General features: G+C 44.2%; 1 protein-coding gene across 3 annotated transcripts in view; it reads left to right on the forward strand.

Annotated features, from left to right (window-relative positions):
* The first annotated feature begins 2,108 nt into the window (after positions 1-2,108).
* The window catches only part of Ap1s3 (adaptor related protein complex 1 subunit sigma 3), a 66,398-nt gene continuing 43,736 nt past the window's right edge, over positions 2,109-24,770 (forward strand). The window contains exon 1 of one of the 3 annotated variants that reach the window (XR_009382609.1): positions 2,109-2,262. Coding sequence is in view for 1 of the 3 variants with exons in the window: in XM_059278457.1 (XP_059134440.1) it covers positions 2,260-2,262 (3 nt within the window). In the remaining 2 variants the exon portion in view is untranslated. The remainder of the gene's footprint in view (positions 2,263-24,770) is intronic. The other 2 variants (XR_009382608.1, XM_059278457.1) reach the window with 2 other exon arrangements.

Below are 24,770 nucleotides of genomic sequence, written 5' to 3' on the forward strand. Positions count from 1 at the left end.
CGGAGGCAGAGGCCTTTGTGGGAACTTGAGCTGAAGGCTGCTGCCTCATGAGTGCCTTTAGCTTGGTTCCCATGTTCCTCCCCGCCCCTCTGATCTCCGTGGCACAGCACTCCAGCCACAGAGGCTGTCTTTGGGGTCTGTCCTGGGCAAATCTTTTTTTCCTCAGTGCTCTGGCTTCTCTGTCTAGACCTTCACCTCTCCAGGGGGCAGTCTACCTGATTTCCTGGTAATTTACAGTAGCTCATCGGTGCCTAGCTAGCCCAGCAGCTCACTCTCTGGGCTTTGTTGCCACTTACATGTCACCTATTGTCTGTCCCACAGGAGACTGTGAGCACCAGCGGAGAGACACAGTGTGTATGTACCCTCAGCCATCACCACGACTCCCCCATCGGGCCTGGCATGGGGGAAATACAATAAAATGTGTGGCAGGAATTCAGGAGCCCAGCAGGAGTTCTCTTTGCTTTCCTATCTCTGGAAGGGGTCCTTCTTCTGCAGAAGGTTCAAAACAGCATCCTGGGAAGGACTTCCCTTGACTCATGGGTCTAAGAGCCATCCAGACAAAGATCAACCTTTTAAGGGTCGTTGCCTCTCTTAGAGCATATGGCAAAGCCTGTCTATTCTTCCCAAATTAATCTGTGCTAAAAACTCTGCTCAGAACTCTGAGACTTGGAGATTCTTAGTGGCAGCGATTAAAAACTCCCCTAATTGGTTATCCAATACCAAGTGTTGGGCTCTGAAACAATATACATAAGAGTAACACTCTTCGAGGCCAGCCTGGTCTACAGAGCGAGATCCAGGACAGGTGCCAAAACTACACAGAGAAACCCTGTCTCGAAAAACAAAAAAAAAAAAAACAAAACAAAACAAAAAAAAAGAGTAACATTAAACAGACAGAGCATGTTGCATTTATTTATTTAGGCATACATAAACAGTAACAACTAAAGGAAAAGAGGCGATTATTTCGAAAGAAAGCAAGGAGGTGGGGCACACGTGGGGGAAGTTGAAGGGAGGAAAGGATGTAATTATTGTGGGGAGAATTCCCACAGAGCTACACCTGGTTTGGCTCCATAGTGCTAATCCATCTTTTGTTTCCCGGTTACCCTTGTTTCTCTTGTTACCCTCCAGGTGAATCTTGTCTGAGAGTTTCTAAGGATACCAAGCCTATGCAGACTTTGTTGAGGAACAATCTGGAAAACTGTGATATTCCTTAACTGAGAACCTGCATTTGGCATTGTCCCCTTGGGGAAGCTTAGATGAGAGGTGTAGGGGACGAAGATTAACTTGCTAAAAGGTGTCAATTGAAGAACAATGGAAGGACCTTTTACTAAGCTACAGCTGGGAAAGGCTAATTAAAGATTCATCCTTGAGGTGCCTCTGTACTTCTTTCCACGGACGCGTGTGAACTTACACCCGCACCCAACATACAACAAATTATATTTTAATTTAAACAACACAAATAATCCAGGCTTAAAAATCAAGAGGAAAAAAACTGGAGGCAAAAAAAACTCCCGAGTTTTAATACCATAATGTCTTTGAGAACTTTAAGTAGAGAGGGCTATGTATGTTCTTGGATTGCAACTTTGGTAAAAGCAAAAAATTCCTCTGTGTTTGTTTGTGTGTGTGTGTGTGTGTGTGAAAATTTTCCACCTATTTCTAGCTCTGAACTGCTCCCTCTCTGAGGTGTAGGGCCAGGACAGCTTCCCACACTTTTCTCAGGTGTAAAGGGGACCATCTCTGGCAGTCCCACGAACGTTTGTCCAATGCACGAAGTTCATATCTCGGCTGCAGGACAAGGAAAGCAAAAGCCGGAGAAGAAGCCAGGGCTGCAGGTGCGCCCGGTGCTGAAGGTGCGCGCGCAGGTGCAAGGACCGCCCTGGGCGGGGCTAGCGGTGATGAGGGGCGGGGCGAGCTGCGGGGTTCCTGCCCGTGCGGGGAAAACAAAGGGAGAGGGAAAGGTGAGTGAGACGGAGTGAGAAAGGGAAGAAGGAGGAGCTGGAGCGGGAGGCTCTGTGCAGAGGCAGAGAAGGAGTGATGCAGGCGGAGGAAGCCGGAGGAAGGTGTGTGGGAGGGGCGGAGGGGAGGAGCGGCCGGGCGCGGGGAGGAGTCTGCAAACTTTCAGTTCAAGGGCATTGTGGGAAGTAGCCATGGTCTGAGGCTGGTGCCTCACCTGTCAGCCGGCCCGGCTGCTGCTACGCTCTCCTCTGGCTGCCGCATCCCTGGCGATCGCCGCTGTCGCGACCCTGGGCGGCTGCGGCCACCATGGTGAGTACGGCCGAGCATCTTGGTGGAGTTAGCCCGGGCGAGGCGCGCTCCGGGTGACACCTGAGGCTCCAGGGCCGGACATGCGGCAGGGAGGGGTGCTCGCCGAGCCTGGCCCCGGGTACCTCCGAGTCACACGCGCGGGTGGCCCGGCTGCTCCGGACAGTGCAGGTCTCCCCCGCCTGCGAGTCCCACGGACACCGGGCACCGCGGCTTCATTCATTTCAATCTCCTTCGCTGATCGCTTGGGTGCGAGCCAGGCACTGACTGGGGATGTCGCAGGGGACGAGGTGCTTACTCTCTTAAGAGAGGATGCGGAGGGAAGGAGACTGTGATGGAATGGTGAAATAAAGATAACTTCCTAGAGTGAGGAGAAGCCTCAAGCAACCGGGCTGAAAGGAAACTTTTGAATCGGTGGTCCTTTTTGAGGAGGTGACATTTCAGCTCTCCGAGATCCTAGAAGGGTGCTGCAGTTGGAGGGATTAGCAAAGGTGAAGAAGAGAAATGAAACCCTGTTTTTGGCTGGAGAGGTGGGCGGGGTCCCATGTAGTATGGTCTATTTCATACGCTAGGGTTTTGTTTTTTGTTTCGCTCGAGTTTTGACAAGAAAGCCGACTTTATCCATTCAACGCTTAATGAACTCTTCGGCTGATGGCGTAGAACGGACTGTTGTGTGTGTATGTGTGTGTGTGTGTGTGTGTGTGTGTGTGTGTGTGTGTAGTGTGTGTGTGTGTGTGTGTGTGTGTGTGTGTGTGTGTGTGAAGATGAAAGCCGGGAGACCCGCTACACTCAGAAGTGGATGTTCAGTTCTGGCTGGCTGGAAGCAATACCTGAAATTCCTTTCGCGCTGGCTTGCTTTCTGCTGGGACAGTTACTGGGAGAGCAGCTTGTCCTACTTCCCCAACTGCGCACACTTCCCAAATTCTCAGAGAAGTGACCTCCTGCAGGCGCGCTCTGGACTCACCTCAGAGGGCAGCACTGGGGTGAATATATATATATATATATATATATATATATATATATATATATATATATATATATATAAAGCAGACCGAGGAGAACAGCAGTCCAGTGCTTAGACACCCGGACAGGGAGCCCAGGGGATGTCAGTGGGGTTCTCTGCCTGCCTGTTTTGTTTGTTGAGGGTGCCTGGTAAAGACAGTGTGGTGCAAAAAGGCAGCTCTAAATAATGGAGCAGCTCTCTTGGCTTGCTCAAGTTTCCCAAGGAACAAGGTGACGGAGTGCCCAGGCAGCCAGCTCATTTGCTTAATGGAGGTGGAATGGGGGGCCCCCCGAGTTTCTATGGAGCCTAAAGCTGCTGACTTCTGCAGGCAGGAGCAGGTTCTGAGGGAAGGACCCCGTGTTTTAGGCAGCACCTGGTGGGAGTTTGTTTTTCTTGTTCAGTGTCGAACGACCTTCAGAAGTCTGGGACGATTCTCCAGCTTCTCTCCAGTCCCCATCTCCGTGCCCCTCCAAGTTCCCCAACATTCCCCATCCCCCACGCCTTGCAGGCTTGCTAGTGGCAAATACTGTCGCCAGCTCTTTTGGTAAGCCAGCTCCTCCCCTCCATGACTCAGGCCACCCTTGCAACTTCCAAAGCAGGTGGTCACACTGTGTCCTTTACCTGCCACTGTATGACCTCCCTGTGTCTGAGTTTCCTCATTTGTTTGGTGGGATAGTAGCTGCTCCTAAATAATATGGCAGGCGTCCACTTGTGGCCTGGCTATCCAGAGGGGTTCCCAAGGCTTTCTTAGAGGTCTGCAAGATCGAACCCATTTTTATAAGGATGCGAAGATGTTGTTGTGCCCTTTTAATTTGCATTATTTCAAGACTGTGTTGAAATTGAGTCCAAGTGATCTGAAATATTAACACAACAAATCAATTGCAGTAGTTGACAGGCGAGTCCAACTGTCTTTTATTGGGCCAGCTTAGAGAATTTGCCCAACTCTAATATGATGCTGCTCTTTTCATGAATTTTCTTTCCTCTTCCCTCACCCCTCTCTTTATTCTTTTTAATTGAATGAGTAAATAGCTGAAGTTACTTTTTCTGTTTTCTTTCTGTTTTGTTTTCGAATGCAGTAATTATCAATGGGTATAACCCATGGAAACAAAAAGGTCTTTGGTGTTCTTGTTGCCATGGAGATGCCCCAGGACCATGAACAAGTGCATACACAAGTGCTTTGAGAAACCCCGCCCTTGTATGTGCTCAGAAGCATTTCACCTCCTGCTCTGCTGTCAGGAGAAGATGTGTGACTGTTCTATTGCTCACCAGCCCTAGTGCTCAGCCAGCCAGTGACAGCCAGTGAAAGTCAGTGACTCCTTCCTCATTCCTAGATCCTATCTCTTGCTGCCTCCTTTAGAAGATACTTTCCAAAAGTGGTCCTTTCCACTCTAGGCTTCATGTCATGTGTGCAGGGGGCTGGTTTTCATCTCGATCAAGCCAACTGAATCAACTGTACCTTAATTTTGCCTTTGTGTTAGAAATGTCTACTTTGGAAAACAATGCTAAGCCTATTGTGCTGAGGAACACCCCCAACCCCTCTGTTTTTAAGATATTATCAAAGCCGGGCGGTGGTGGCGCACGCCTTTAGTCCCAGCACTCGGGAGGCAGAGCCAGGCGGATCTCTGTGAGTTCGAGGCCAGCCTGGACTACCAAGTGAGTTCCAGGAAAGGCGCAAAGCTACACAGAGAAACCCTGTCTCGAAAAACCAAAAAAAAAAAAAAAAAAAAAAAAAAAAAAAGATATTATCAAGAGGAATTTACTATTGAATGCTTGATGATGAAGGAGGATTTTTTGGTTATTGTTGCCTTATTTTTCCTTATAATAGCATGGGAACAGCTAGAGAGACAGTTGAGGCTTTAAGGACACATTTAGTAAAAAATGCAAGTGGATCTTGATTATGAAATCCTTCTAGAAAGTTGCTCTTACTCTGGAAGCCACCAAAGGATATCATAGAGGAGTAACCCCTGTTGAAGAAACCCAGAAGGAGGTCCCTTTGGAAATGTGAATAATTCTGTTATAAACTCATTCTTGTAATGTTTGTTACAGTATGGAGTGAGATAGATTGATATTAACTAAGTCAGAGGGTTTTTGTGTTTGTAATTTCTTTTCAACTTTTTTTAGACAAGGTTTCACTATTTAATCTTGAGTAGCTTGAAACTTGGTATGTTGACCACAGGGCTGGCCTCATATTTGCAGTGATCCTCCTGCTTCTGCCTTCTGAGTTCTGGGATTCTAGGCGTGTGCCACAACGCCCAACCTGTGTTTGTGATTTTAAATATGAGAAGAACTTGCTGACTGAATTGTGAAGCCGTTTCTCTATCAGATAGGTATTCCTTTGAAGCAGCGTAAGTGGACCCGTCTCCCAGATTCAATTATTTAAAAACTTGCCCCTGTTGGGGCAGGGCATGAAGATTGAGGAAACAATCTCGAATCTCTAGATCCCACCACACTCCCTCTCCTTGGTATAGCAATGTTATTGTTTGAGACTTAGATAAATTGAAATAAGCCTGGAGATATTTTGCCACTTTTAAATTCCAGCTCAAGGGGAATGGAATCCATCAGAGTAATGAGTACTTTCCTCCCTGAGGCTTGGTCTGGGCTGGTGGCCAGCTGTTAGTGTGGGATGGGGGCTTGGGAGGAGTTGGGGGGAATGACCTTTGGGATCCAGTTGTCCCAAATGCTTACTTATGGTAAGCTCTTCCCATATGTCTCCCAACACTACCACTGAGGCTAGTATTGACCCCTTCGGATGATGAGGACTACTTCTTAGCTCCTGTCACTTCTTTTGCCCTTTTGTGCTGAATATTGCCATCTACTTGTAGATTTGGTGTGGGGTTTTACTAGCAGAAGTGGCCAGAAGCAGTTGGTGCAGTGTGTATTTGCCAGCTTGGGTGGTCAGTGTCTGTTCTTTGGGGGCTCTATGAATTATGCCGTTATGAGCTAGAGTATAGTGGCAAAAACTACCTCCCTTCTACACACACACACACACACACACACACACACACACACACACACACACACAGAGAGAGAGAGAGAGAGAGAGAGAGAGAGAGAGAGAGAGAGAGAGAGAGAGAATGAAATTCCTTTAAGAGTCCGTAGACACTCATACTTCTTGAGGTCCCCATGAATCACTTCTTCAGTTTTATCTTCTTGTCGCCATGAATCACTTCTTCAGTTTTATCTTCTTGTTGCCATAACCAGAACTTCTTCCAGAGATCAGAACTCTCCTCGGTTGCTTTCCACGTTGATCTTGTCTCTCTCATAGAGTTTTCCTTTCCGTATATCTTATCCTTCCCTGATGCTTCTTTCTCGCGGAGTTCCCAGTTTGTGAAACATCCTAGCCATTACTCGGAAAACTCTTTAAGCAAAAGCTTTAAGATCCTGTGACTTAAAAGAATGGACCTTGTGGATGACAGAAGGGCCCCTGAATCACGCTAGCGATCTCCCCAACTATCTGGAGAGATGTCTACACCTTCTAGTAGCTTGGTCAGGTAGGAATTCTAACAGTGCGTGGGAAACGTTGCCGATGGTTCCTGCTGGGAATGGAATGCCTTAGGAAGCTGGCCTGCAAAACATTGCCCCTGAAGTCCTCCAGTGTGGAAGCTTCCTGGACAGGTAGAGCTGGCTCTCCAATTGCTCTCTCTAAAGAGTTGCTAAGAACTGCCTGGGGGAAGAGGATGGTCACTCATTAGTCATTTGGTGTGATCAGGCATGGCTTCAAGTACATTCAGGCAAGAAGAAGGGCATAAGGAGGTCTATATGTTAATGACTTTGCTGGGTCTTCTCACACACGGTTTCTGCAGTGAAAATGATTGCCTTGTGTCCAAGTTCAGTAGACTCTTAAAGGCCGTGGGAGACTTCCAAATTGAGTGTATAAAAGAGGAACTAAGCCTGATTTGCAAACTGAGGTGCCTGCTTCCTTTGTGTGCTAGCCTTACAGAGCACTGGTTCTCAACCTTCCTAATGCTGTGACCCTTTAATACAGTTTCTCATGTTGTGGTGACCCTCAACCATACAATTATTTTTGTTGCTACTTCATAACTGTAATTTTGCCACTGTTATGAATGACGATATAAACATCTGATATGCAGGCTATCTGATATGTGACCCCTATGAAAAGGTCGTTCAACTCCTAAAGGGTCACAACCCACATTAAAGAACCACCATTATAGGAGGTGAAACGCCAAGGGAAAACCGTGAGTCATCTTTGGCACATTGCTTAGATTTGGAAGAAAGTATTTATATAAAAACACATGCCTGAATGAAAATGAGGCCATAACCACTCCTAGGTATGGTCAGGAGGTTTTTGTTGTAGATGTGAGGGAGGATTCAGCCAGATCATCTGGAAGGGTCCAAACCAGAGAGAGAAAGAAGTACACTAGATATGGCCAGCAGACTGAACCAGGCCATTCTAGGAGAGAGACTGCGGGAGAGTGGGGAGAGCGAGAGAGGAAGAGAGAGGGAGCAAAGAGGGGGGACCGAGAGAGGGAGAGGAGCCAAGAGAACAAGGACCAAGAGAGGAGAAGAGTTGAGAGAAGAACCAAAGGCGCACATGGCTGAAATACCTGTGTTTATAGGAATCGGAAGCTGAGGGAAGGGGAGGGAAGCTCAGAGGCTGGAGAGATTTAGGGGAGAGGGAGGGGTCAGAAGTGCTGAGAGGAGCCAGGCAGGACTCTGTAACTTGCAATGCTGGGGGCCAGCATCCACTTTGATATTTTAATAGGCACCCCAGTTAGTCATTTATCCTGAGTGTCTTTGGGACCTAACAATACATATTTAGGTTCAAGATACAAAATCCACACATACTTATAAAGTACCAAGACAAAGATTGTTTGTGGCTAGCTGCTTCAGGCTAGCCCTCCAGGTCTCACGAGGCTGTTGTTTTTTAGATAGGAATACATGAGAGACCGTGTGGTAAGGCAGTGTTCTAGGGTACCACACTTTCTTGGAAAGGCTGGCTGGCAATATTTCAGGTTTTGCAGACCCTGAAGTCTCTATCACTCAACTTTTCTTTTTCGAATTAAGAAAAATTAATGTATTTTAATTAAGAAAAAAATGTATACAATAATAAGCTTGGGGTGGGTGCGGATTTTGCCTATAGGTTGTAGTTTCTTGACCTGTATTCATCTTATAATCTACGTGTGCACATGTGTATGTATGCCTGCATGCATGCCCCTCTGTGTAGGTGTGGAGGTTAGAGATTGACACCAGGTATCTTCCTGCATACCTTTCTTTTTTTTTTTTTTTGAGACAGTCTCTCACTGGAGCTCCCGGGAGCATTGGGGTTACAGGCCCATGCTATGGTACTTAGCATTTACATGGATGCTGGGGATCTGAACTCAGGTCCTCATGCTTGTATACACTTTACCCACCAAGCCATCATCACACCAGCCCCTTGATGCATTCTAAAACAACTTTTGCTAATCCGCTCACTTGTATATTGGATAAATACATTGAGTATCAGCTCTATGACAGAGCAGGCTAGCTACTTAATGTATGGTACCCAGCACAGACCCAAAACACAAGGTTTCCTCTTCAAAACATTTTGAGAATTTGAAGACAATGATGGGAGAGAATTAACCCATGTGCCATGTCCTTCTGAACGAAGGCCCCTGTGCAGTGACCCCATGTTCACAGAAGTCATCTAGATCGAGGCTTCAGAGGCTGACTTGAAAAGACTAGAAACACCCTGGCCTCACAGAGCTCATACTCTTGGTGTGGTGGTATAAGTTCCGCTCAGTCATGCAGAAGAGTAGTCTATTATTGTGTGCTGGGCAATGACAGCGTCCTCTAGCCGATCTTGATGTTGCATACAAGGGACGTTCTGATGTTTCTGAGGCATGTGGTGTGTATGGAGACCTTGCTGTGGTACTTGAAAGGGAATAGCAATGGCTTGGCTGGCCTAAAGGAGTGGGGCCGTTCTTCCACCTGGCTTAGCTACCTCTTGACTCTTTCTTGAGCTAGTTCTGACTGCGACATGGTATCAGAAGCCAATTCCACTTCCTGGCATTTGGTTTCAGACTGGTAAATCTCTGCAGAAGGACTGGCATGTCCCGTCCTCTGGTGAGCCCTGGGTGTGGGATGCCAGGGTTTTACCAGCCTTGCTGTGTTTGTTCTGCTGCCTGTAAATGACATCATTTGTTGGCTTGGGTCCTCTTACATGTATAAAATAAAGAGACGGTAGGGTGTGATTGTGCCCATCTCTCATCCCAGCACTCAGGAGGCAGAGTCAGGTGGACCTCTGTGAGTTCTAGGGCAGCCAGAGCTACATAGTGAGACCTCATCTCTTAAAAATAGAATAAAATATAAAAAAGGAGATAAATACAACTGTATTGAAACTGAGCAGTTCTAGAAGGATATACAAGAAGGTGCTTGTCTCTGACAATTGGCTCTAGGTGTCTGATGGTAAAAAAACAAAAGCAAAACAAAACAAAAACCTTTGTTTTTCAGTGTTTCGAGCCTATCTTTAAACATTTTCTCATATTTTATCATCTTGATAATTTTTTAAGCTAGCACACGGTGTAGTAAAGTTTCAGTACAGCATATCCAAACATGTATGTCGTTAGACCAGGTTCTTATTCATTCTCTTCCAGACTCTGCAGCGGGCTCCATTTCTTCCTTCAGTTGGCCCCACTGCCTTCTCACTGTGTGGATTCTATTATCCTCTCTGTTCCTTCCTTCCTTGAAGATTTCTTCTTCCACTCCTATGATCCCCTTTTAGTTTGTGATGTACAAGCGTCTATATCTAAATACATACATACTGTTAAATCTAGGTTTTGAATGAGAGACAACATGGCAGTACTTGTCCTTCTGAGTTTGGCTTATTTTGTTCAATATAATGGTTTTCAGATCCATTTTAGAATATTTATTTTTAAAATTATGCATTCTTTTATATACTTCCCTTTTTATTATATGCAAATAATACATTTTAAATTATATAGGAATGAATTGAAAGTAATGTTATATTTTCAGAAAAACACTGTAATGTTTTTTTTTTTTTCCTTTCTTGGGTCTGGGCATGTCTGGAGTTGAGATGTAAGCAGAAGAGGCCCCATAAAATACATATGCAAACTTGTATGTATACATATGTGTATATGCACATGTGCATATACATGTATGTGGGCACACACTTTCTATCCATTTGTTGATCTGTTTTGGTCTCGGCCTGGCCAGATTTGCAGGACTTTTGCCTTCTATCTTTCTATATAAGAAGAGAGAAAGATCGGAGGAGGAGAGTGAAAAAAAAGATCTTATACCTCATTCCCTCTTACTGACTCTGAAGAGACTTGGTAATGAGACATATGATATTTCTCATCTGCTCTTAGGAATGACAGAGATGTTTGTCACACCTCCTGGTATTGGCTTCTGTGTTCAGAAGACACCAAACATACCTACAAGATTAAGATAGTGTGGTATGTATGCTCATAAACACAGCACTAGGGAGGATGAGGCAGGAGGATTGCCAGCTAGAGGCCAGCCTGACCTGAGCTACACAGTGAGATTGCACCTTGAAAGCAAAGCAAAACAAAAATAAATCATTCCACGAAGAAGTTAAAAAGAAGCCGTTGGGCTGGGAAGATGGCTTGGCAGGCAACAGAGTTAGCCATGCGAGTTTGAAGACCTATGTTTTCATTCGCAGAACACACATAAGAAGCCAGTTCAGGGTGGGAGAGCTGGTGCCTGTCCTCCACCAGCTGCAACACTCGGGAGAGCAGGCCCTGCACCTCTCCTGGGTAGCACAGTAGAGCCAATCCTGTTGGCAGAGGTGTGGGTGAGCATGGGAGAGCTGTCCTCATTACTCATCTGTCGTGATGCCCGCCTTTGCCTCACCCTGCCCCCAATCAATGCCTGAGGCAGGTGGGAGAGCTGGCTCTGAGGCCATAAGAACTAGATAGCTGTCCCTGCTCTTCATCAGCTGCAGCACTGGGGAGAGCGGCCCCTATAACACGTCTGGGCAACACAGTAGAACAGGCCCTGAAGGTGTGGGTGTGGGAGATCCAACCCTGAGGACATGAAAGCAGGAGAACTGGCCCTGCCCTTTACTCATCCCTGCATGGAGTAAACTAGCCAGGACAATGCAGGAGAGCTCACCCTGGTGGTGAGCTCAAGGGAGAGCAATCCTGCAACTACCCAGGCCCAGAACCAGGCTTATGTGTTGGCCCACCCCGGCATCTATCCCATCTGTGATCTGTTGTAGCATGTAAAGGGACCTGACCTGCAGGCCCAAAGCTGCAGGATCTCCACAACACAGGGCAACAGCAGAATAACCAAGAGGAGTCCCAGCGAGGGCCCAGTATCGATAGTGTAGCAGAAACTAGAGGCCTTGAACCAGACCAATGACTCTTTAAAATGAACACTTGCAAGTAAAGATGTATGGACAAAAAAGGGTTTATTGCGTGACTCAATGTGTCACACTACAGCTTCCATGACGAGACTGAATTTTCCCCCTCTCTCTTTTATTTTTTTCTTTTTCTTTTCTCTTAAATTTTATTTTATTTTATTTTGGAGGAGAGGCTGCAAGGGCAGAGGGCGGATATGAAAGGATGGGGAAATGAATGGGATGGAGATGCATGATGTGAAAGAAACAAAGAATAAATTAAAAGAAAGTTAAAAAAAAAAAAAAAGCCAGTGCATAACCAATGTAGTCTGTAGTCCCAGTGCTCTTATAAGAGATGTGAGAAGTGGAGACAAGAGAATCCCCAGAAGCTCACAGGCCAATTAGCCTGATGTACAGCAGGAAAACAGCAAAGAGACCTCAGCATCCTCTGATCTTCACACATGCTCCATGGCACACAGACTCACAACCATATACAAGCACACACATGCACATGCACACGCGTACACACACGTGCACGCACATGTGCACACACACACACACACACACACACACACACACACACACACGAATGAGGTCAGATTCACATTGTCACTGAATTGCCTTTCTTCAGGTTTCATGTCTGCTCCTTAGCCTCCCCACCTCTTCTCCCTTGCTCTTTCCCTCCACAATCCACATAGCAAATTTTATGTTACAGGTGAAGCTATGAAAGGTGAGTGAAATGATTATGTTTTTAAAGAGTGTCACAATCCTGTCTGATGATAAAGCATGCTGTCGGAAAAGCTGCTTCTGTGTGTACATACTTGGCTGTGTGTTTCCTGTGGAAGTGACACTTTGGGCATCTTTCCTGGCCCTTCATGACACTCCTACCCGCTCACTTCTAAAGGAAGGTATGGACATCATGGGGTAGAGAGGGGGACAGGCAGGCAGCTCTGTCCCTGTGTGTGATCCCAGGTCTCACATTCCTTGTTCACTCTGCTCAAGGTTACCTGAGCATTGGGTGAGATTATCCAATTCAGTTAGTACAGTGCCTGGCACCAGGAACACATTCCAAATGTCAGATAGGGCTATCATGAAGAGAAATAGGGAAACATTTTAGAATGGCTTATAAGGAACTTAGTTGAGTTAATAAAATAAATGAAATATCATAGGCTGCACAAATGGGGTGGTGTCGAAAGGTGTTATAAGAATATCACAGTTTAAAAGTGATTCAAAACTGTAGATAGAACTTTTTCCTTCCTTCCTTCCTTCCTTCCTTCCTTCCTTCCTTCCTTCCTTCCTTCCTTCCCTCTTCTTTCTTTCTTTCTTTCTTTCTTTCTTTCTTTCTTTCTTTCTTTCTTTCCTTTCTTTCTCTTGCATCCTTCTGTCCCTCTGTTCCCTCCTTTCCTCTTTCCTTCTCTCTCTGCCTCCCTTCCCATGCTGGGGATTGAATCTAGGGCTTTTGTACCTGGCAGGCAAGTGCTTTGACCCTGAGCTCTGTCCCCAGCCCTCATTTTACTTTGTATTTTGAGACACATCTCACTAAGTTGCCCAGACAGGCATTGAATGTTTGATCTAATCACTTCTGCCTCCTGAGTTATTGGGATTACAGGCCTGAGTCACTTGTCCTGGCTCAGTTTCTTTACTATGCAGTCACATCCTCAGTTCCAAGTGCAGTGTGTGTAAACCCTGGCTTTCGAAACCCATTTGATCTCATGGTTTCAGTACTTTAAGAATGCAGCCAGGCATGGTGGCTCATACCTCTAATCCAAGCATTTGAGAGACCGAAGCTGGAGGATTGCCATGCATTCCAGGGCAGCCTGGGTTAAAAGTGAGTACCAGGCCAGTGTGGAATATGGAGGGAGACCCTGTCTCTAAAACCAAAACAAAACATATAATGTTGTCCACACTGAAAAGCCTTTGTAAAAGATGAGGTGAACAGGTGTGGTCTGGGATGTTGCTAATGAGGTTACAGCTTGAGTTCTGAGTGGAAGGATGGATATGCCTCTGCCTACCTCGTTACGTATTTTGTTTGCAACTGAAGAATCTTTGTCAAGGCATACATTTTTTGATGAGTACCATGTAGGCTGAAGTAGGAATACAATTATTATTTTTTCTTTCTTTGTACCCTGGCCATGCTGCATGAGTGCTCTCCTGAGCCACTTCCTAGCCCTGGGGATCAAAGCTCTTAATAAACATTTAAGTGGACATTACTGTAGAGTGGTGAGTTTAGCCTATTAAGTATGGTCTCCTGAACAAAGTTGAAAAATTTCATATTAAGAATGATTAAATAAGAAATTAAAGAGAAAAATCAAACTGGGGGCTGGAGAGATGACTCAGCTCTTGCTGAGAGCCTGAGTTCAGTTCCAGGTACCCGTGTTGGATAGCTCACAACCACCTGTAACTCTAGTTCTGTGGGGGAATTTCATACCTCTAGCCTCTGCAAGAAAACATTCACATGCACATACTCCCCCCCCCCCCCGCCCCCTGCCTCTGCCAACACACATACAATTAAAAAATATATCTTTAAAAAAAGGAAAGAGCAAATAAGCATTGTTAAGAAATAGGAAAAGGGTCTCAAATTATTCATGTTTTTTTTTTTTTCCAATTTAAGTTAGCTTGAAAATTGCCCAGAACTTCTGACTTGTATTTCTTTCTCTTTTCTTGAATGATTTGAAGCAGGACAGAATACAAAGAAGTCTGGCTTTTCACCGAGCTCCAGAGAAAAATCTAATCAGGGCATAAGAAAAAAAAAAATCAAATGAAAGATGTTGATATACTCAGAGTTGCTCACTTTATTCAAGAGACATGATAAGTGGAGAATAACTGTGTTTATCACATGTCAGGGAATTTTCCACTGTCCATCTTCTGTTCTCAACTGCTATTGTTGCTAGGATGAGCCCACAAGTTTAAGATTGTCTCTAGATTACCAGAAGCTCATCATAGTGTTCGGGAGAAATGACTCACGTGTGTTGCTAGGCTAGACTAGTACAGAGGTGGGAAACTAACTAAAATGTTGGTTTAATCATTACCAACATTCAGGGAGGACATGGGAAATTCAGGCTTTGGGCTGACCCTTGCAGGGAGAGATGATCCTATCTTCACCTTTTCAGAAAAGAATGCTTGTTAGAAAGTGTCTGCTCTGTGAGTGAGTAGGGACATAAAGTGAATAGAATATAAGGAAGATGAATGCTTATTAAGGAAATGTAAACCCAGAAGAACCCATATAAGAAGTCGGACATTGCCAGGCGGTGGTGGTTCACGCCTTTAAACCCAGCACTTGGGAGGCAGAGCCAGGTGGATCTTTGTGAGTTTGAGGCCAGCCTGGGCTACAGAGTGAGTTCCAGGAAAGGTGCAAAGCTATACAGAGAAACCCTGTCTTGAAAAACCGAAAAAAAAAGAAGTCGGACATGTGCCATGAGCATCCCGAATCCCAGCTCTTAAAGGGCAGGTGGAGGTGGAGACAGACAAAGAATCTGATAAGCCAGCCAGTATGTCATGGCCAGCAGGATAACCACAAGAAAACCTTACTTCACACAAAAAAAGTGAGGACCAGTTCCCAAGGATGTTGTCTGACCTTTACATACATGCTATAGCATGCATACTCACCATCACATAAGCAAACACACATACACATATACATAGTACATGTATATAGTGTGTGTGAAGCTCAAGTTATGTCCCTTACATCGCAAAACTGCTATCAATAAAAATAAACAGAGCCTTCTTTTCCTATGTGGAGGAAACGCATCCATGAATGGAGCAGCTTGGGTATCATCCTAAACTGTGGGTATCTTTAAATAATATAAAATAAAGTTGTGATTGAAAGATAAACGACTCTGGTGGTGGCGCTGGTTACCGGCAAAAAGGTCACGGTCATGACAGAACCCAGTATTAGTATTTAGAGCTTTATTAGGAGGATGAGGGGTGGGGAAGGACCAGGTCTGGGAAAGAGCACGTGCAGAGGGAAGAGAGAAAGATGGGGGCAGGGCAGGAGAGCAGAGAGAGGGTGGGGTCTGCATCTGGCTTTTTTTTTTTTTTTTTTTTGGTTTTTCGAGACAGGGTTTCTCTGTGTAGCTTTGCGCCTTTCCTGGAACTCACTTGGTAGCCCGGGCTGGCCTCGAACTCACAGAGATCCGCCTGGCTCTGCCTCCCGAGTGCTGGGATTAAAGGCGTGCGCCACCACCGCCCGGCTGCATCTGGCTTTTTAAGGGCTCCCAGTACGGAGCTACACCACACATGCGCTGATTGTGTGACCACGCCATGCGCAAGTAATTGCCAGCGCACACTGATGATGTAAAATGCAAGACCTTTTGCTTAACTCCTGAACTGGGCATGTGTAGTCGTGTAGCTGGAGTGAGGGCAGAATTCTAACAGTGGTCAGGGTCTAACAGTTGTTACAGGTTTGGACTGGTGAGGAATGCATTTCAGACACAAAGGGGGACAGCTGAGCTGGGCAGTAAACTGGATTCTAGCAAGACATGTCTTGGGGCCTGCAGGGAAGTTGGTATGGCTACACACAGAGTTGTGTTTGGTAAACACTGCTTTCTTTCCCCAAAAACAAAGCAACACACCCAAATCCCTAGAAGTTTAGAGCCTAAGAAAAAGTGCAGCCAGAACCTAGCAGTGGTGGTGAACACCTTTAATCCTAGCACTTGGAGGCAAGACAAGCGGATCTCTGTGAGTTCGAGGCCAGCCTGGTCCAAAGCTACAGAGAAACCCTGTCTCAAAAAACAAACAAACAAACAAAAAACAACCCCCCAAAACCAACCAACCAACCAACCAAACAAACAAACAAACAAACAAACAAAAAGAAAAATAAAGGAAAAAAAAGGAAAAAGAAAAAAAAAAAGAAAAAGTATAGCTATTTGGATGTTGACTAAGAGTAAAATTTCAGAAGATCTGGCTACTATATATTCTTAAATCTGAGCGTCCTCATTTTGTAGGTATGGGATATAAGCAATGTGATAATCCTGATGGTCCGCACCTACAGTTCCACTGTTTTTAATGGTTGAAATTATATAGGGAATTCTATATGGATGCAGAGCTATTACTGATGGGAGGCTCCAAAGGTGGGGTGTTTGCCTTCTGTTTTACTAGGTACATTGGACAACCACACCTGTAACTCAGACAAACTGGAATTTATCTTTGCCTACAGCCACTCTGAAAGAAAATTCAGGCAATAAATACTTACTACGTGACTTTATGTCAGTCCAGGCCTATTGAATTCCAAACCATTAAACCTATTAAGCATAATAATAAAATAAAGTGAGATGTTTTGAAGCATCATGGGCTCAATATGAAAACTTCAATTCTAGTGCCTTGTATAAATCTTTGGAAAAGACATTTATGGCATATCAATTGCCAAAGTGTCACTTAGGTCTGGAATAAAAACCTTTTTAAACCTTGAAATAATGGGGTAGCCTGATGTATTTGTAAATCCATATCACAAGTGCATTTTAAATCATGAGAGAAAGCAAATTATGGCACAATTAGATTAGCAAACATCACACATGTAAAACTTAACAGTTGCAATCTCTTCTGCCATAAGTTAGTTCCGGGGTCAAAACTTTGGTCTATTAGAGATACTAAATCTAGCCAAAGTTACATTGAGGCTTAAAAATCCCTCAAGGTTTAAATTTCATTTTTTCTGAGCTTAGTTAATTAATTAATTTACTCTGTGTGTGTGTATTTATGTCCTCAGGCTTGGTAGAAAGTGTCTTTACCCAGTCAACCATTTTTCCAACTTCTGAGTTATTTTTATAACTTGTGAAAATACTTGTATATTATTAATAAGAATTGAGAGACCAGAATAGACTAACTCTGCAATAACCATTGTACTTGTAGCAAATGTGTAATATGAGTGCTTCTATAACCCACTTAATAACTTAAGAGTTATGCTCTGTTCTGGAGTCTTGAATATAGAAAAAAAAAAAAATGAGGACTTTTGAGCAAAAGAGACCCAACCAGGGGAAGGAGAACTCAAAATTCTTTTCTGTTAACTGTGGAAAACTGATGTATTTTTTAGCACTCTTGCATGATTGATAATTAAATGCCAGCTTTACTGCCAACTACTAAAATTAATTTCTTGGGTGCCAATGATTTTATGGTTTATTCTGCAAGTATGCATTGCTAAAACTAGGTTAGATTGCTGAATTTGAAAGTGGTTATTTAGAGTGTTTGGCAAGGGAGAAAAGTGAGAAAATACTTTCTATGGGATGGTGGAAGGAATGATCATTTCCAGTAAAAAGGGTCTTAACAACATCTGTGGCTTTCTCCCAGAAAACACTTCATGAAATCCGAGGCTTTAACAGGTCTGATTAAAACACATACTGTGCATGATAAGGCCAAAACAAGACCCTGGAAGGAGTCAAACCATGGAGTCTGGGTGAGACCTGCTGCACTGTCAAATAATTGGCCCTGGGATGGTTTTAATGAAATTAAAATAGTGTGAAAATACTTCTCCATGATGAAAGTTTGTGCAAATGACTATTAGTTAATGTCATCTTCAAGGAATTGTTAGTTCTCAAGGTTTTGTAAGATAAAACTTTGAAAATCCACAGGAGATGAGATGGTGTACCCCAGTCATACCAGTACACAGGAAGCTGAGGCAGGAGGATCACTAATTCTAAGCCAGCCTTGGTTATATAATGAAAAAAAAAAAAAAAAAAGAAAAAAGAAAAAAAAAGAAAAGAAACCCTACTATCAAGGTCACTTTTCTACAGCAATAGTTATAACTATCCAAAATTTTACATGTATTTTCAGGAAGTCTACAAACACCGCATTTCTTCCAGAGTGGTCTTAATTGTTGGGCATATTTTACCTAAAAGTTCAATCTTAGCTCAATGTAGCTGGAGAATTTCTCTCCGGGTCCCACCGAACCCCGGCTGTCCGGGTCCCACCGAACCCCGGCAGTCCGACAGCCCACTTATAAAATAAACACACAGATGCTTACATTATTTAAACTGTTTGGCTGTGGCAGGCTTCTTGCTAACTGTTCTTATATCTTAAATTAAACCATTTCTATAAATCTATACCTTGCCACATGGCTTTTTTTTTTTTTTTTAAACTGTTTGGCTGTGGCAGGCTTCTTGCTAACTGTTCTTATATCTTAAATTAAACCATTTCTATAAATCTATACCTTGCCACGTGGCTCGTGGCTTACTGGCATCTTTACATGCTGCTTGTCATGGCGGCAGCTGGCAGTGTCTCCTTCCACCTTCCTGTTCTCTCCATTCTCCTCTCTGTTAGTCCTGCCTATGCTTCCTGCCTGGCCACTGGCCAATCAGTGTTTTATTTATTGACCAATCAGAGCAACACATTTGATATACAGACCATCCCACAGCAGCTCAATAACTAGGTCTTCCCCCCGCAAAAAAAAGAAAGCCTCTTAAATGACAGTCCATTTTTGCCCTCAATAATTAGCCTAGGCATGTGGATCTACTAATATAACACATCAGAAAGGACCCAGCATTATACTGGTTATATGATGGGTCACTTCTTGGTGGATATAAACTGTCATGTGGAACATGATGTTCCCATCAGTTGTTCCACATGTTTGAGTCTCTATGGGAAAAGTAAGAACATTTTGGGGAGAAAGTAGAGTCAGAGCAGCAATAATGGGAGGTGGTTTCTAACTCACTGGTTGCATCTATCTCCATTCTAGGTGAACATGTCAACAGCAGCTAAATCTCATGGTCAGTGAGGACACATATGGTGGTTTGAGTAATAATGCCACCCCCCATACGCTCATGTATTTGAATGCTTATTTACCAAGGAGTGGAACTATTTGAAAGGATTATAGGGATTAGGAGGCGTGGCCTTGTTGTAGCAGGTGTGGCCTTGTTGGAGGAAGTGTGTCACTGGGGATAGGCTTTTAGGTTGCAAAAGCCCATGCCCAGGACCAGTGTCTCTCTTACTCTCTTGGTCTACTTACTGATTAGGATGTAGCTCTGAGCTACTTGTCCAGCACCATGCCTGCATGCTGCCATGCCCCCTGCCACCATGCTCCCTGCCATGACGGACTGCCATCATAATGGACTAAGCCCCTGAAACTGAAAGCAAGCCCCCAGTTAAATGCTTTCTTGTATAAAAGTTGCTGTGGTTACGGTATCTCTTTACCGAAATAAAACCCTAAGACACACTATGATCACACCGTGGGCCTCTTGATTGGACCATGTCTTGTACAGAAGGTTAATTTCACTGCCTCTCAGCTTTTTAAAATTCAGTTGTGAAATTATGTGAGATTGCCCATAGTCTTTTGTGGTGTGCTGGATCTGGGGTTCTATATCTATATGACTGACCATCACTCCAAGGCTCGTGTCGGTGATCAGCAGCCCCTTTCATACCACACAGATGTGCAGACGACACTAGATTGCTGGGAAGTATGAATACTAGGACGGTGGAAAGCCCCCAGGTCACAGTTAGGTATGTGGTATTGGAATCTACCACTTCCTAGCCTTCATCTCAGTCATGACCTGAGACTGTACCTACAGCCACCTGTTCACACCCACTGACTGTTCCTTGTCGTATTGGTTGTGGTGATTGCAATGGCTGAGGTGAACCAATGACTCTTCTCAAGGCAATGTTTTATGTTCATGGACTGGAACCTGGTTTTATACAAAAAAGAATCTCCAGGCTGTTGATTTATTTTTGAGAAATGTGCAAAGTAGTTTTTGTTGGTTTTCAAGTGCACAGGGTCAGATGGAGCACCCAACCACTCTCTGTCATAGAGGCTTGTCACCAAGTGTGTTACATCGAATTTCTTGCATTCTTCATTAAATCAGTGGGCCCAAAGGTGATAAGGTTCATTCTGATAGCATTGTGCTGCATGGAATGCAGAGAGAGTAGCGTGTGGAGAAGAGTGGTTCATAGACTTGAGTTATTGCCTGTGGAGTTGAAAGTAGATTTTATAGACAATCAGGACCCACCAACTTCAAGTTTCTTATAGGGTTCACATGTTGGGTTAGTTTTACAGATCTGTACATGCATTCATTATAGGATAGTGCACAGTCCTCAGAACTATAGACAGTTCATAAAGTTAGAAGACGAACTGTTAGCTTGGGAATTGGGTCACACTTTAGAGAACCACTACTTCAGTCTGCCTGGAATTAACTCAGTTCTTCTGCTTTTCTTGGACTGTTTCCAAAGTCAACCACTGATGGCTTCTGGAATTAGCACCTCCAGGCTCTTTGTCTCAAAGTGGATGTATTCCCAGTCTGTCAGAGTCTGGACTAAAACACACCTGGCAAGAACTAATGGCTGTGTCCTTAGCATTATAGCAAATAATAATAATAATAATAATAATAATAATAATAATAATAATAATAGTAATAATAATAATAATAAAAGAATTGTCAGTGTTTATTTAAGAAATGATTAGGTTTTTACCTTTACTGTCAGCCTGAACTCTCCTATACAGCCCCAGGATGGATATATGTGTGTGTGTGTGTATATGTTTGTGTTTGTCAGGGCAGCATCAGGCATCCTGCTTTATCACTCTCCATCTGATTCCCTAGCAACAGGGTCTCTCACAGAGCCTGTAACAAGGCTGGCAGGCAGCAAGCCCCAGCAACTCTCCTGTCTATGCCCCTGCCCGAGTCCTTCAATTATAGATCAACCCTGGCTTTCTATGTGGATGCTGGGGATTTGAACTCAGGTCCTCCTGCTTGGGCACCAAGCACTCTCATCTGTTGAGCCATCTCCCTACCCCTTGTGATAATCTTTTAATTTGATATAAAAGCCTCTTCTTGATTAAAGACAACTAAGAGTTACTAGGTTTGGGAGAGGAGAGTGTTTGGTGGTAAATAGTGTGTGTTCCCATGAACAGTGAAAGTCTAAACTTACACATGGAGCCCCGCGAGATGGTTTACATTCTAAACTTTCAGGTACAGTTGCTTTCCAAGCTCGGTGATGTGCAAGGAGTAAGAAGGTCAGCCTGTAGATGTAACCGTCATATTAAATAAGAAACACAGAGCCAATTGCAGAGTTAAAAGCCCAAGGGGTCAGAGCAATAGCTGAGAGCTAAAAACCCTTTCTTACCCTACTGCCGCTGCTGTCCTTCCTCTCAGCAAGAGACCTACTTCCCGTCTGTCTGTCTTTTTATAGACTTTCTATTCTGCCTTCTCATTGGTCGTAAACCCAACCACATGACCTCCTCATCACTGCCTGTCTGTACAGACCTTCAGGTCTTCTATGGTTGGTATTGAGATTAAAGGCATGTGTCTCCATGCTGGCTGTATCCTTGAACACACAGAGATCCACCTAGCTCTGCCTCCCAAGAGCTGGGATTAAAGGTGTGCGCCGCCGCCGCCGCCGCCGCCGCCGCCGCCGCCGCCACCCGGCTTCTGCTGTGGCTTGCTATTAGCTCTGACCCCCAGGCAACTTTATTTATTAACATACAAATAAAATCACATTTCAGTACAAATAAAATATCACCATACCAACCTTTACATTTTGCTTCCCTATTAAATTAGGGGCCCTGTGAACTAGACAGGGCAGGGCAGAATGAAAAGTGGAGAACAGCCACCACCTATGATTGACAAGGAAAACAAAGCTCAGGGCACACACCCAGTGATGGCTGCTGTGCACTGGAGCCTCTTCCTAGCAGTTTTTCTCATGGTGCTAAGTGACCTTACTCCTCTGTAACAGCAATCGCTAAATGGTCTTATAATAAAAAAACCTCCGTACCATTTGTGTTACTCTCCTCGAGGTCAGATAAGGTCAAGACCTCTCTGACTTGAAGAAGCCAGGCCACTTCCGTTTCTTGAAGCCTCTAGTATGTGGCAAAAATGAAGTGTTCAAATAAGGCTGTACATATTATAGCCTTATGCTTAGCAAGTTGAGACATGAATCCTGCACAAAATGCTGTGTAGTTTCCTTTTGGTTTTGCAAACATTTTAAATGGATTTATAGAAACTTATAGAACCACTGTGCATGCCAGGAACTTGGGCTGGTGGTTAGGCACACACCTTAGAGACGTGCAGGTGTACAGAGTGTCTCTGGGTTTCAGCATCATTGGGACTTCTTTAGGAGCCCCCTGATAATGCCTCGGTTCTAAACTCTGGACCTTTGTGATACGAGGACTGCCTCTTCCTTTTCACTCTTTTTTTTTTTTTTCCCCCTAAAGCACCTACTTCTTATTCTATGGATTTGTGGGCTGCCCCATATGTTGGTGCTCCTAGTGTCTGTATTTTGGAAAATGGTTTACAGAGGATATGCGGGGTTGTATCACACTAGATTGAGCTCTATCCCCTAAACACTTACAGTTGATAAAGTGGTCAGAATTGGGGAATCTCTTGCCCTTCTGCCTGGCTGCAGTTTGCCTGTTTGTAGTTGGATGATCTTGATTGGGTTATTTCCTCTCTCTCAGTTTCAGTTACTGTTGTAGGGCATCCACCAGAGAAGAATGCTTGGACAATAGAAAGAAAGTCGTTATTCCGGCGACTATACTGGGTGTTCGGGATCCCAGTGTAGCACTTAGCCTTCTTCAGGGTGAGCTTTTCAGCACAAAAACCATGTTCTGGGTCGACATACTTCAGTTAGCAAGAACAGTTAGCCAGAAGCGGAACTACAGAAGCCAAATTGCAAAGTTAGAACACTTAGAGACTTTCCCAGAACTATGGACTTTGAGGGATTAGGTCTTTGTTTTCATTTTGGCTGGTGGCACTGTGTATGTGCTGAGTTTTGTGGTCCAAATGGTACTTCCGTCATGGGGTCAGTTGTGCTAAGGTCGGGGGCTCTGTTACGGTTAACTCATTTTTGTTTCAGCACCGGTGAAAGGAAACATGTAAAAACCTCCTGCTTTAAGGAGGTGTACGCATGTGCAGATAAAGGGGGCGGGGGGGGGGGGGAGCATTTGGTCAGCTCATGCCATATTCATGCTAGCCTGTCCTATCTGGTTTCTGAGGGATGTGTAGCACATGGCTGGTGATTGCTGACCTGAGACTCCTCCTTGCTACCCCATTCTTTCTGAAGTTATGTATAGCGAGCATTGCCTCATGTGAGGCGGTTGGAAGGGACTATGGAATTATCTCAGATTTCCTCCAGAGATGTCAGTCAGCTTGTGTGCCTTCATAGAAATGATCCTTGATAAACTCTGAACAGTTATGCCATGATGGCTCATTGTTGTCTGAGGCTGTATGGTATTATTATATTGACTCAATTAAAATGGGCAGAAAATAAATGAGTCACTACTTAAAGGATGTCATGCTTAGAGCCATACCATCATATACTCCAACTTTCCCCATCTTATGTCCAATAGGCCATAAGACATAAGCCCAAGTCTACATCCCAAATAACAGTTGACACTAAGAATGTCCCCAAGTCTATACTTGCATTTAGATGGAGTAATATATTAAACTCTCCCCCAATTCTATCCCCCGAAGAAAAGTAAAGGGCTTAAGTAGCTGTTTCTCGGAAAACTATATACAAAGGAATAGAAAACTCATAAAAGATGTTCAGCATCACCAATCGTTAGGGAAATGCAGTTGAAGCCGCCTTCCGATGGTGTACCACAGGCATTAAGATGGACCATCACATCTAAGCAGAAAATAAGAAATATCAATGTGAGTATGAAGGGCTTAGAACCCTGTGCACTATGGGCAAGCAGGTAAAATAGTGAAGCCACATATGAAAAACAGTATAGAAGGTCCTCAGAAATTAAAATATGGAATTACCTATGATGTAGTGTTCCATTTCTGGGTTCGTGCCCTGAGGAATTCAAAGAAGGGCCTGTAGAAGCAGTTACACACCCATGTTCATAGCGACGTTATGTACAATAACCGAAAGGTAGACGAAACTCAGTCGTCCATTGACTACTGAATGGATAAGCAAAATGTGGAATGTACATAGCTATGAGGGAGCAGTATTAAACCTCCAAAAGAAGGGAATCCTGATCAATGTTTTAGCATGGATGGACCTCGAGATTGCACTGACTGAAACAAACCAGTCACAAAGGACCAGCAGCATATAATTCTACCTATATGAAATGCCTAGAGTAGTCAAATCAAGAAAGGATGATAGTTGCCCAGGACGAGGTGAATGAAGCCAGAGGACTTGAGTGTGATTGTTCAATATCCGAAATGAATGGTGATAACAGGACCACACATCTTTGCATCTACGTGAATAGACAGATCGTGTTTGCGATATACGAAAGGGAGAAATACTGACTTTTTCAGGTCAGAGTTTCAGCCT

This window comes from Peromyscus eremicus, chromosome 13 (assembly GCF_949786415.1).
Source record: "Peromyscus eremicus chromosome 13, PerEre_H2_v1, whole genome shotgun sequence".
Lineage (NCBI taxonomy): Eukaryota > Metazoa > Chordata > Mammalia > Rodentia > Cricetidae > Peromyscus > Peromyscus eremicus.